The sequence below is a fragment of the Phacochoerus africanus genome, chromosome 7 (genome assembly GCF_016906955.1).
Source record: "Phacochoerus africanus isolate WHEZ1 chromosome 7, ROS_Pafr_v1, whole genome shotgun sequence".
Classification (NCBI taxonomy): domain Eukaryota; kingdom Metazoa; phylum Chordata; class Mammalia; order Artiodactyla; family Suidae; genus Phacochoerus; species Phacochoerus africanus.
In genome coordinates, this window is record NC_062550.1 from 17,105,631 (window position 1) to 17,118,506 (window position 12,876).

Below are 12,876 nucleotides of genomic sequence, written 5' to 3' on the forward strand. Positions count from 1 at the left end.
CACCACAGCTCATGGCAATGCCGGATCCTTAACCCACTGAGCAAGGCCAGGGATCAAACCTGCGTCCTCATGGATGCTAGTCAGATTCGCTTCGCTAAGCCATGACGGGAACTCCTGCCCACTCGGTTTATGTGTTCCAGGGCTTTCTGGAACACGCACAGTTTGAAGACCACTGCTGTAGAGCACCAAGGACTAGGAAAGACTGGGGTAGAGTCTGACGCTCCACGACAGCCCCGAGGAGCAACCAAAGGCCTTCCAAAAAGCCCTCCTATCATGGCTTCTGCCTCCCTCTACCCGGGGACCAAGGTCAGGCTACTGTGATACACAGAAAGCACAGTGAACCACAAGTCAAGATGCAAGACTCTGGTCCCAGCTGTGTGACCTTCGTCTAGTCACTTAACCTTTCTGGGTCTCGGTTTTCTCAGCTGTAAAATGGGGACCATACCACCTGCCCTACCTACCTCATAAGGTTGTTGTGAGGATCAAATGAGATAATGGATGTGAAAACGCTTTGAAAAAAAAAGTATAAAGTGCTATACGAATGTAAGGTTTTATTATTTTTCTATCATATTCCTAATTATTTATCTTTGACACCAACTCAGCCTGGGGAAGGGAAGGCGAACCGAACCTAGCACTCACGGGGTGTCGGTCTGAGGTTTGGGAGCATCACAGGCTCCCTGGAGGCAAAACAGGAGAGGAAGGCGGTGACCGGGTCCTTTACGCATTTTATAAAATGTCACCACTGTTTACCCAGAACCTCCCCGATGGCCATTCCCAGGTGCCCAAGATAAGTCTGTCCCTAGATTGCAGGTCAACCCAGAACACCTGAGGAGGTCGGGTCGGAGGAAAGGGACACCCGAGTGCTACCTGGGCACCCTCTAATCAGGAGCCTAGAGTGAACCCCCGGTCTCTCCAAGGTAACTCTGATCTGTCCCCCAAGCACTCAAAATTGGCCAGAGGGCCCCTACCAACCCCCATCCCCACACCCCTTGGCCCCAGCCTCACAAGCTCACCGTTTGTAGTGTGTGAGAATTTTAGGCTCTGATCGGGCACAACCAGTGGGGTTGATCATGAGCGGTAGCTCCATCAGGGGGTGGCGTCCATAGCGGAATAAATAATTTTGACAGCTTTCCACTCCGGGCAGCTGTGGGCACAGGTCATGCTCGCTTTAGCCTGAGCACGTCTGGGGCAGGACCGACATCCCCGGTGCCCCCCCGGCCCCGGCCCCGGCCCCGGCCCCAGCCCCGGCCCCGGCCCCGGCCCCAGCCCCGGCCCCGGCCCCGGCCCCGCCTTACTGATTCAGCTATGCGCAGCACGGCGTGCACCGTCAGCCCAAAGAGCTCCTCGCCTTTCAGGTACTCGGGGAAGAGCCGCAGCATGTCGGCCTCTTTCCTCATGGCGGCCACAGGCTCGATGATGCGATTCCACACAGCTAAGAGGGAAGGAAACAGGACAGCCCTCAGAGGCAACTTCTGCTCGCTGACCTCCACTCTAATCTCAATCCAAAGCTAGTTGTTTTCTGGAGCCTTGCCCACCTTGCTGTCAAGAGGGTGGGTGATGCTTCAGGACCCCCTCTCGGACTCCCAATCTCGGGCTCCCTCAACAAGCCAGGAGGCGTCCCACCCTGAAGTGGCAACGGCAAGCCTTGTGATGTGGCCTTGTGATGTGACACAGACACACGGGCCCAGAGCCCAGGAGACGTGGCGGCACAGGCCCTGGGCTTTACTGAGAGCCAGAACAACAGGCATGTTTTATTGAGAAGACTTGGGTTCAGGTTCTAGTACTGGCCATGGGGTCTTTTTTTTTTTTTTTTTCCGCTTTTTAAGGCCGCACCCGCAGCACATGGAGGTTCCCAGGCTAGGGGTCAAATCGGAGCTACAGCTGCCAGCCTACGCTAGAGCCACAGCAACACCAGATCTGAGCCGCATCTGCAACCTACACCACAGCTCACAGCAATGCCGGATCCTTAACCCCCGAGCAAGGATGGGGATCGAACCCGCGACCTCATGGTTCCTAGTCAGATTCATTTCTGCTGCACCACAACAGGAATTCCATGGGGTCTTTTTCTCTTTTTCTTCTTTTTACATGTGGCATACGGAAGTTCCCAGAATAGGGGTAGAACAGGTGCTGCAGCTGCCAGCCTAGAGCACAGCCATGGCAACACCTGACCCAAGCCACATCTGCAACCTACGCCACAGCTCGCAGCAATGCTGGATCCTTAACTCACTGAGCGAAGCCAGGGATCGAACCCACATCCTCAGAGAGACAGTATCAGGTTCTTAACCTGCTGAGCTACAATGGGAACTCCCGGCCGTGGGATCTTAAGGCAAATACTTAAATCTCTCTACACAACTCAGTCTATAGACAAACCTGGCATACTAACAGCACTTACCTTGTAGGACTGTGTGAATGAAATAACCTACATCCATCACTTAGCTTAGTTTGTGGCCCACGGTACGTGCTCACTACAGTGTAGCTGTTATTTACTGTTATTTTTATCTTTAACACTCAAACTAAGATCCAAAGATTTTATCCAGGGAAAAGCAACCGTAAGGAACTCAAGGCCAGGATCAGATTGGGGAGCTGGATGACAGGGTCTCAGAACTGTAGCCTTTAGTTCCAATGAGGTTAAGAAAAGGAGCTAGAAAATGTGTAGTCAGACAAGCAAAATATCTTCAGTTAAAAGGGAGTTCAAGGGGACTGAGCAAAGCCAAAACACCGTCTCTGGGGATCTTCAAGAGACCTCCAAGTGCCCAAAGTGGGAGCAATAAATCCCTCACGAGGAGCCTACAGATCTCTTTTCAACACTGCAAAGGAGATTCTGGGAGAACCTTGCCCAATTCTGTACTACTGCTTCCGGGGCCCCATGCTCACCCTGGGGAGAGGCGTCAGTGAAGACCAGGTCCTCCAGGCCCTGCTCCATGACTTTGATCATGAATTCCGGCCGGCCGTTGTTTTCGCCGATGGAGCAGCGGTAGCAGCAGCGGCGGTTGTTAGTACGGAGGCTCCAGTAGATGCGCGTGGCCTCGTAGCCCACGGGATAGAGGGCGGTGGCACTGTGGAAGTCAGCCATCTGGTGGGGGAGCAGCTGTCCAATGGCATGGAACACAAGGCCCCCCACACGGAACATGTGCAGCCGCTCTCCACGCTGGATGATGCTGGCAATTTGCTTAACCTCATCTCGCTCAATGTAGACCCGCCGGAAGACAGCAAAAGAGCTCAGCTCCTGCTCACAGGGCCCCTTGATCTTATGCATCGGACAGAGCATGGTCTTGTCCTTGAAGAACATGCACTTGGCGCGGATGGCGCAGGCAAAATGGTAGACATTGGGGCAACGCATGCGATTGCAGCTGCTGGTGGCACCAGTGCGCTGGCACAGGGAGCACTTGGTGAGCAGTCCTCGGTGCAAGGCAACCTCCACGTTCATCAGTGCCCCACCCTGGGTCTCATACACCTCTGTGGACCACAGGGCACAGTTGAGGTGCACCCACAGGTCCAGGTCCAGGTTCAGCAGGCGGGCTGGCCCGTCAGTGGCCCCATCCCCCTCCTCATGACAGAAGCAGCAGCGCCGCATGTCTCGAGGCACCTTGTCGGGTCGCAGGGCTGTGCCAAGCTGTTCCATAAACTCTGCCACTTCCCGCTCATCCTCCTGCCGCCCGCTGCCCTTCTGGATGGTGAGCAGCAGCCGGAGCCGCTTCCAGCGCACTCCCTTCCACTTTTTGAGGCGAGGGGGCCGAGAATCTTCGCCTTCTTCAGAAGGCCGGGCTCGGGGCTTGGGCCGGGCTGCTTCAGGGGACGAGGCCAGTGGCAGAGGCGAGGGAACGGGTGGCTCAGCTGGGGGTTCCGCTGGAAGTTCAACCAAGGGTTCGGCGGGGGGGCTGGCAGGGGAGGGTGCCAAAGGGGAGGGGGGTGGGGAGGGTTCTTCGGGAGGCGGGGCCGAGAGCTGTCGCACGTCCAGGTTGGAGACGTTGTAGGTGTAGCTGTGTTGGGTGGGTGGCTCCGGGGCGGGGCTCTCCTATGGGAAGATGCCCCGCCGGTTAGTGCCAGCTGCTCACTTAACTCGTCACCTCTCTCCTCCCACCCAGACCCCACCCGCCCCAAAGCCCTCAGCCTTCTCTGTCCTGGCCAGATACCCACCCGTTTCTCCAACAGACGCACCTGTTTGAGGAGACTCAAGATGTCTAACTGGCTCTTGAGGGTATAGCCAGGCAACACCGCATCAAACTGCTTCAACCAATCGGGGCCAGCCTCTGGGCTCTTGCCTCCCAGGCCCTTTTCTTTCCCGCCTGCAGGAAGGAAGGGGTCAGAGCCTCCTAGCAGGAATCGTTCCCTGCAGGTCTCGAAGAGTTTGCCTGCCATACTCACCAGGGCCCTCGGCCTCCCCCTTCTTAGGCTCGATGCCCACCCGGGCAGGGCTCTCTGGGAACAGCACCTCATAGGAGTTGGGGATCTTCATGCTTAGCAGCTCTGCCACTGCCACCATCACACCATTCAGGTTCTGCCAGGACAGGAAAGGGGATGGGAGAGCCGTGTCGACAGAGTGTGTGTGGAGGGAGAACTATTACCAGCTCAGTGGGACGATGACACCCACAACCCAACTCCCCAAGCAGCCGGTCTGTCCAGCCCCTATGCCATCCGGCTCTTCTCATGCGTTTCCTTTACGGGCAGCCTCTTCCAAACTGCTGTGGCATTAACAGGAGCTCCCCGAAAAGAGACTTGTGTCAACTAAGTTTAGGAAATGACACACACTAGGTCCACTGCTTGGAAATTCATCCTACACATTAGCAAAGTAAAAGGTCTGACGAGTCTTGTAGTAAAGCTATCTGTTTCGTTATTTTAATTGGGGTTTCCAATTTTCTCTGACCACAAAACTCTAATAACTGTTTCAAAGGAACAGAATTCCACCCAATGTGACCGCGGACATAGTGTTTTGTAGGACTTGTCACATCACACACACTCTTCTATTTGTTGACTTAAATGTCTTTACCACTGAACCGCTGAACTGTGAGCCCCCCAGCCCCCGAGGGCAGGGACCCCTCAACACTTCATTTTCCCTAATCCCACAGTCTGGCTCAGGCTTGCCTACACAGTAGGTCCTCAATGCAGTCTTTTTTTTTTTTTTTGGTCTTTTTGCCATTTCTAGGCCCACTCCTGCGGCATGTGGAGGTTCCCAGGCTAGGGGTCGAATCAGAGCTGTAGCTGCCAGCCTACGCCAGAGCCACAGCAACACAGGATCCGAGCCGCATCTGCAACCTACACCACAGCTCACGGCAACGCCAGATCCTTAACCCACTGAGCAGGGCCAGAGATCGAACCCGCAACCTCATGGTTCCTAGTCGGATTCGTTAACCACTGCGCCACGACGGGAACTGCCGTCAATGCACAGTTATCCAGACGCGCTCCTAGGACTGCCCTCTGACCAGCATCCACCTAGGCACCCCCAGGATATACCTTGGCCGCCGCAGCAGAAACCGTCAGCATGACTGAAACCTCGCTTCCTTTGCCCTTTTCCCAAGTTGTAGCAGGCAGCTTCCCAGGGGCCTCCAGATCCAGGGCCCCATAAGGTTTGCTCTCTGGGAAGACTGACAGAGAGGGACGTGTGTGAGCTCCGGCCGCCTCTCTCCCCTGCCCCCAGTGACAATGCGGCCTGGCCCTCTCCGCACCCAGAGCAACCTCTACCTGGGATGCTGGCTCGAGGAATGATGGGGATGACGGGGGAGAGAGCACGCTCTTCCTGCTCCCATCGGCCTGAGCCCAGCTGAGGGAAACGAGGGGCCTCCTCTCCCAGGATGCTCTCGGGGGACGAAGCCGGCACAATGCTGTCAGGAGAATCGCTGTCTTCGTCACTCTCCATCCTGTGGGCCAAAAGGAGACCTTCGCTGTTACATCCCTGCAGAGGCCCCCTCCCAAGTCTAGAGATTAGCGCACGTCGCAGGCTTACGTGAAATCTGCCACTGGCCAAGGGGAAAATAAGGCAAGAGGTCCTGCACCCCAATTCCTCATCCCCATTACCAGCCCCTCTCGCACCTGACATCCTCAGTCTGATTGTGAGGGGGTGTAGGCAAGGCAGCCAGCAGGTCTAGACTCTTCACCTCTGAAGCATCTGAGGAGTGAGCAGAAGAACAGTCAGGCTAAGGGTGGCCAGAGCGATGGAGCTTTCTCCCACGCGTTCCAGGACTAACTGGTACAAGATCTAGTTTAGCTGGCGTGACCACTGTCTACCTGCCCACCCATCCACCAGCTTGGGGCAGACGAGCTACGTTTACTGAGCCTTTCTAAAGGTGTAACTCTTTAGGTATGGTCTTCATCAGCTACCCCAGCAGGCGAGTATTCTATTTTACAGTGAGAGAACTGAGACTCACACAAGTCAGTCAAGTTCCTTGGTCGCAGTAACACAGTGAAACGAATGCAGGAGCCAGATTTCAAATCCAGACCTGACTGCAGTTCGTAGCCACTGCAGTTAAGCCGGCCATTCCTTACAAGCGAAAGCTTCATTAACACTCTCCCTGCCTTGGTGCCCCTGCTCTGGACTCCAGAGGCCTGTTCTCGCCTCCAACAAATCAGTCCTGAAGAGGCCCTTCCTCTCTCGGGTGCCTGGGCACATGTGCACCCAGAGCAGCATGCGACCCACTCCTATCTTAAACTGGACGACAGGGGACTCCAGCCACCAAGACCTCCCAGGGAAGGAGAAGCCCACTCCATTCCTGACCTACCCCTCAGTGTCCCTTCCGTGTCCCGGGCAGAGGCGGTCTCCTTGGGGTGCTCCCCCAGCTCTTCAGATGGAGTGACACCATTCACCATCTTCTGCTGCACCGATGGGGGTGGGGTGGGGGGCAGCGACGAGGGTGGTGTCGGCGGGTTACTCAGGTTATTCTGGGGGCGGGGTGGGGCGGTGTGTGCAAGATGGCATAGGGAGACTGACATATCTCCTGGCCCTACGCTACACCAACCATATCCTCGAGTTGGCCACCCCTACCTCCACCTCCCCAAGAACCTCATTGTCCCCAAAAGGTATTTCCAGTTTTCTGACCTTGGTGAGCAGCTGGGAGTAGTAGTCAGGGCCTGTGGGCAGCGCCCCACTTCCAAAGGCCCCCCTCAGCTGGCACTGCCCATTGATGGGGCAGCTGCTGCCAAAGGGAGCAAAGAGACTAAAATTGGCGGTGATGGTAGGCTCCGTGAGGGGCAGCAGGGACAGCTCCTAGGAGGGGCAAGACGACAAGGTTGGAGAGCGGCGGCGTGTACATCTCTGCCACTGCACAGCTGGGGGCCAGGCTGCCCCCTATCCTGGGATGGGACCAGGGGACTGGCGCCCGGGGGGTCACCTGTTTCAGCTGTTTCAGCAAGGCCTCGCTGGCCCTGACCCCGTCCTCCTTCCGCAGCTTCTTTCGGGAGCTCACCAACCTGTCGCTTGCCTTCTGTACCCGCTTGGGCTTCGGTGTCAAAGGCTTCCTTGCTGCCGTATCCTAAGCCGGACGAACCCACAGTGAAGGCTGCTGTCGTCCTCAAAGCCCTCGCCTCATTTCACCCAGACCTGCTCACGCTGCCCCCGGGCTCCAGGCCCCACTCGGTCTGCTCCACTCCAGCTAGAGTACTCACCTCCCTGTTGCTGGGGGTACCCTGTAGTTTCTGCTCCAGCCCAGCCAGCTTGCTGTCAATGTGCCCGTTGATCTCAGCTCGCAGCCCCTCAGGCCCCCGCCCATTCTTTGTTCGTAGAAGCTTCTGCAAGAGCAGATGCCCAGCCTCTGAGCGGGGGCCTGCCAGCAGGAGGTGGTTGCTGGTACCTGGTGCCCCCATTGGCTCCCCGTTGGCTTCCCTCTTCACCGCCTGGGCTCCCAGGGCACATGGCTCTTCCCGAGGCTCCTGCTTGATGCTGAGATGGGGTTGTTCAGGCACTGCCTGCCCATTCACCTGCTCCAGATGCCCAGGTACCATGCTGCTTTGCTCCAGCTTCCGGGCTTCCGCTAGGTTATCTGGGGGGTCCCAAGGTCCCAGCCCCTTGCCAAAAAAGGTATCTGCAAGCTGGGCAGCAGCAGGTGAGACCCTCCCAGAAGGCAGCTCTGAGGGCGGCCCCTGGGGTTTGGGGGTTCCTGGCTGGGCAGCGGGGAGCTGGGCCTCAGAGGGAAGCTGGGAGCTAGGGGACGGTAACCGTGAAGAAGGTCTCTTTGGCTCTTGGGGGCTGGATGGCGGAGGTGTAGGGTGGACAGGACCAAGGGCTGGTCCTGTGGATAAGGCTCCTTGTGGGGCGGGGAGCCGGGGTGGGCCCTGAGGTCGAAGTCCTGCCCCCAGCTCCTGGAGAGGGCCTGGCTGGGATCCAGGGAAGCCCCCAAGTTGGGGTTGGCGGCCCAGGAGGCCCTGGAGGGGAGAGGGCTGGGTCCCAGGCTCCTGGTAGGGTGGGGTCTGGCGTACTGCCTGATTCTGCTGTAGCTGCCGCTGCATGAGGAGTGCCTGGAGCTGCTGCTGCTGCTGAGGACTCAAGTGCCGCAGCTGCGGGTTTTTGGCCAGGACTCCTTGGAGCTGTGCTCGAAGCTGACCCACTGTAGGCATGACTCCAGCCCCAGGCAGGCCCTGCCCAGACTGGGGGACAGATCCTGGTTTGGCAGGCTGTGGCCCTGCATTATTTTGTATGGGCCGCTCTAGTCCAAGGGGCTGTTGGGAGCCCAGAAGGTTCTGGGTCATGGGCCCAGGCTGCTCCCCTAAGGAAACAGAGGACTGAGTCAACAGATGAGGCATAGACGAGGCCTCAGAAGATGGGCCACCGCCTGGCTGCCCATGGCTTCCCACACCCGCTGAGTGGAGCAGGTTAACTTGCTGCTGCTGTTGTCCTGGGAGCCTCAGAGGTGGCTGCACCTGCACAGAGTTGGGCTGCGGCTGGACCTGGGGTTGGACAAGTAGGAGCTGTGAGTCTCCGGAGAGTGAGGGCTTTACCTCCCCTGGTTCAGTGGCCACTGACTCCGGTACAGCTCCTATTGCTAATGGCCCTCCCTGCTGTGTGGAGGGCCCCTCAGTGCCCTCTGGAGGAAGAGCCGTCTCTACAATGCTTTGCTCCTTGCCCGTTAGGATGAGGGTTGGGCCCACGGCTCCGGGGCTGGAAAAGTGTTGCAAAGGCTTGGCTGGCATGCCAGGGCCAAGTGCGACCTGCTGCTGGGGCGGTGGCGGCTGCGGCGGCTGCTGTTGCTGAGGAGACAGTAAAGTTCGACTCTGGCTCAAGAGGCCCATCTGCTGCTGTTGTTGCTGCTGTTGTTGTAGCTGTTGTTGCTGCTGCTGTTGTAGCTGTTGCTGCTGCTGTTGTTGTAGCTGTTGCTGCTGCTGTTGTTGTAGCTGTTGCTGCTGCTGTTGTTGTAGCTGTTGCTGCTGCTGTTGTAGCTGCTGCTGCTGTTGCAGCTGTAGCTGCTGCTGCTGCTGTTGTAGCTGCTGCTGCTGTTGTAGCTGCTGCTGCTGCTGCTGCTGGAGCTGCTGCTGTTGCTGCTGGAGCTGCTGCTGTTGCTGCTGCAAGGAGGCCATGGGCTGAGCACTCAACTTGGGCTGCCCGCTGTGTGGCATGAGACCCTGCTGAAGATGGGAAAGCCCTGCCATGGATCCCTGTTGTTGGTGCTGTTGGTGCTGCTGCTGCTGTTGCTGCTGGGCGGTGACCAGGCGGTGTCCCATAAGGCCTTGACCCTGCTGTGCCATCTGGGGGGAACTCAGCACCCGGGGCTGGGTCAGAAGCACCTGCCTGTGAGGGCCCTGGGGGCCCAAAGCTCCAGGGTGCTGTTGCTGCTGCTGCAACACTGCCACCTGGGCAGGGCCCAGCATGCCCTGGGGCCCCTGGGGTGGCTGGGGGGACAGCTGCTGGACCAAGAGGCCCTGATGGCTGCTGGGAGGCAGAAGCCCCTGGGGCTTTGGACCCAGGGCCTGGTTTGCCTGTACACCCTGGCCCTGCTGCTGTTGCTGCTGGATTGCCACTTGTCCTAGGAGATGCTGCTGCTGCTGCTGCTGCTGCTGCTGCTGCTGTTGCTGCAGTTTCTGGGCAAGTTGCATGCGCTGCTGCTGTAGCTGCAGCTGCCTTTCCTGTAAAAGCCTCGAGTCAGGTCCTAGGCCTCGAAGAGCAAGGTTGCCAGGGAAAAAGCCCCCTGAGGGGCCAGCTAGGGCCCCAGCCCCACCAGAATGTTGCTGTTGCTGCTGTTGGGCCAGGGTGGTGTTGAGGAAGGGGCCACCGGGCTGTCCAGGTAATGCCATGCCCCCAGGGGGCAGGCGAAGACCTGCGGCTTGCCCCCCCGGGGGCCCCTGCGGTGGCTGCAGCCCATGGCCAGGGAGCAGCTGACCAGGAAGCTTGGTGAGTAGCCGGGGACTCTGGGAAGGGCTGAGGGCCAGTACGGCTGAGTGCTGCTGCTGCTGTTGTTGCTGCTGCTGCTGCTGCTTATTCCGATATTCTGCCATGAGATTAGTGTGCTCCTTCTGCTGCTTCCGGACCTAACACGGGAGGGCCAGGGAGGTCAGCTTGGAGCCTGCCCACCTGTGCCATCCCTCTTCCCAGGCTCCTGGTTGCTAGGCTGAAATCTGCTTTCCTCACCTGATCCAGCTGTTTCTGGATCTTGCTCTGCTGTTCCGTAACCAGCTTGAGCTTCTCAGCATCAGCCTCCGGGAACTCACGGCCAGCCTTTTTGGCAGTGCGCTGCTTGGCACACAGAGCCTTCCGGGACTTGCGGTGCACCCCAATCTGCTCCTCTAGCACCTTCAGTTGCATCTGTAGGAGCTGCTGCGTATGAAACAGCCACTCCTCATACTGCCGCTGGTCAGCCTCATCTGGGAAAGGAAGCAGGCGGGGGGTCAGGGCCTGCAAAATGGTCATCCGAATCCCTCTTTCCCCATGTGCCCCAAGCCACTTCCTCACACCCTCCTCCCCATCCCCATACTCACTGATCACTCCCTGGGCAAAAGTAGGTGGGTTGGGACGCGGCTGGGAAGGGTCCCCGGCACTCCGCTCCTGTGGTGAGACAGACTACTTAAGGCTCACTGTTCTGTCCCAAGCCCTAAGAAGGGTAGCCCAATGGCATAGGACCCGAGTTCCTACTCCCACCGGACCATTTACCTGGCCACTCCCAGCTGCCACATGGTTCTGCAGATCGCTGCCGGGCCCCCCTGAGAGCCTCTGGGCCAGCAGGGACACTTGCTGCCTGGAATCCACCAAAGCAAAGAGGATATGTTGGTGATGGGGAAAGTGAAAGGGCAAAGAGGTGGGGCAAGCTGGAAGAAGGATCAGGAAGAAGAGGGGAAGGACTGGAAAACATCCAAACTTCCCATCCCACAAGTCTTACCTGTTCATACCAGGTGCCACTCCAATGCTGCCCTGAGCCATCACCTTCTTGATGCCTTTCAAAGCCACCATCTTGGCCTTTGCAATGGGATCAATGATATCTTCCGCAGCAAATTTGTCCAGGTCTGGAGAGGCAAGAGCCAAGTGAGCTGGGCATTAAGATCAATGCCCCATTCTATGTCTGCAGTTCCTACACCTTGACCTCCACCAAGCCAAGCAGAACAATAGCATGGCATGGTGGAAAGACCACTGGACTAGGAGCCGGGCAAAAAAGTAACGTTCTTGGAGTTCCCATTGTGGCTCAGTGGTTAACGAATCCGACTAGGAACCATGAGGTTGCGGGTTCAATCCCTGGCCTTGCTCAGTGGGTTGGGGATCCGGCATTGCTGTGAGCTGTGGTGTAGGTTGCAGACGCGGCTCGGATCCCACGTTGCTGTGGCTCTGGTGTAGGCTGGTGGCTACAGCTCCGACTCAGCCCCTAGCCTGGGAACCTCCACATGCGGCAGGAGTGGCCCTAGAAATGGCAAAAAGACAAAAAGCAAAAAAAAAAAAACCATAACAAAGAAACAGTAACGTTCTTAGGGCAACTAAGCGTAGCCCAAGAACCCAAGATGTGGGCACTGCGCCAGAGCCCAATGCTAGAGCCATTTTAGGGACAAGCCTCACCTACAGACCACTCTCCTGCCTGTCCAGAATGCTGGGTAGAAAAAGGAACAGGAGTTCCTGTCGTGGCTCAGTGGAAATGAATCTAACTAGTACTCGATCCCTGACCTCGCTAGTGGGTTAAGGATCTGGTGTTGCCGGGAGCTGTGGTGTAGGTCTCAGATGCGGCTCAGAAACTTCATTACTGTGGCTGTGGTGTAGGCCGGCAGGTGTAGCTCTGATCTGACCCCTAGCCTGGGAACCTCCACATGTCACAGGTGCAGCCCTAAAAAGAAAGACACACGTACACACGTACACACACACACACACACACACACACAAAGGAACAAGCAGCCACCAAAAACTTCAATCTTCCTAAAATCCTGTACATTGTCTATATCTCCCCTGCTCAGAAAACTTCTGACTCCCTACTTTGAAGAGAACTAACCAAACTCCCTCACTGATTATTCTGAGGCAGTAAAACAGTTAAGAGGATGTGAGGAACAGGGTTCAAATTCCTGCTGTTACTTGTGTGATTCTGGGGAAGTTACCTACCCTCCATGCTTGTTTCCTTTTCCATAATCAAAGAGAATAACAGTCCCTATTCAATGAATTTGTTGCGATGATTAGACAATGAATGTAAAGCGCCCGGCACAGGGCTTGGCTATCATAATTTGAGGTCTTCTTCAGTCTGGGCCCTGGTACCTTTCCAAAGTTACGTGAGTGCCCACGCACTTCCCACCACAAGGCCTGCTCCAGCCTACCACTCCACTCATTGTCTCCAAATACATCCTGTCGGCTTTGTCGGCTTTCCTGCCACTGAGTCTCCCAAGTCTTTTCACCAACCCAACTGCTTTTTCTTGCACCGCTTTTCTCAAAGTCCTCATCTCTGGGTCTCACCACAGCTACAAAGCCTCAGCTAATCAGGCTTCACGCATCCA

At 57.1% G+C, this 12,876-nt stretch overlaps 1 protein-coding gene across 2 annotated transcripts in view; it reads right to left on the reverse strand.

Moving 5' to 3' along the window:
* Positions 1–12,876, reverse strand: part of KMT2D (lysine methyltransferase 2D) — a 41,397-nt gene that overhangs the window by 4,831 nt on the left and 23,690 nt on the right. For both annotated transcript variants that reach the window (XM_047786514.1, XM_047786515.1), the window contains 16 exons: positions 11,295–11,418; positions 11,069–11,153; positions 10,897–10,963; positions 10,550–10,782; positions 7,597–10,449; positions 7,323–7,463; positions 7,031–7,198; positions 6,714–6,873; positions 6,028–6,103; positions 5,680–5,855; positions 5,452–5,582; positions 4,366–4,498; positions 4,159–4,286; positions 2,875–4,015; positions 1,296–1,432; positions 1,014–1,144 (listed from right to left, as the gene is read on the reverse strand). In XM_047786514.1, the coding sequence (XP_047642470.1) occupies positions 1,014–1,144; positions 1,296–1,432; positions 2,875–4,015; positions 4,159–4,286; positions 4,366–4,498; positions 5,452–5,582; positions 5,680–5,855; positions 6,028–6,103; positions 6,714–6,873; positions 7,031–7,198; positions 7,323–7,463; positions 7,597–10,449; positions 10,550–10,782; positions 10,897–10,963; positions 11,069–11,153; positions 11,295–11,418 (5,884 nt within the window). The remainder of the gene's footprint in view (positions 1–1,013; positions 1,145–1,295; positions 1,433–2,874; positions 4,016–4,158; positions 4,287–4,365; positions 4,499–5,451; positions 5,583–5,679; positions 5,856–6,027; positions 6,104–6,713; positions 6,874–7,030; positions 7,199–7,322; positions 7,464–7,596; positions 10,450–10,549; positions 10,783–10,896; positions 10,964–11,068; positions 11,154–11,294; positions 11,419–12,876) is intronic.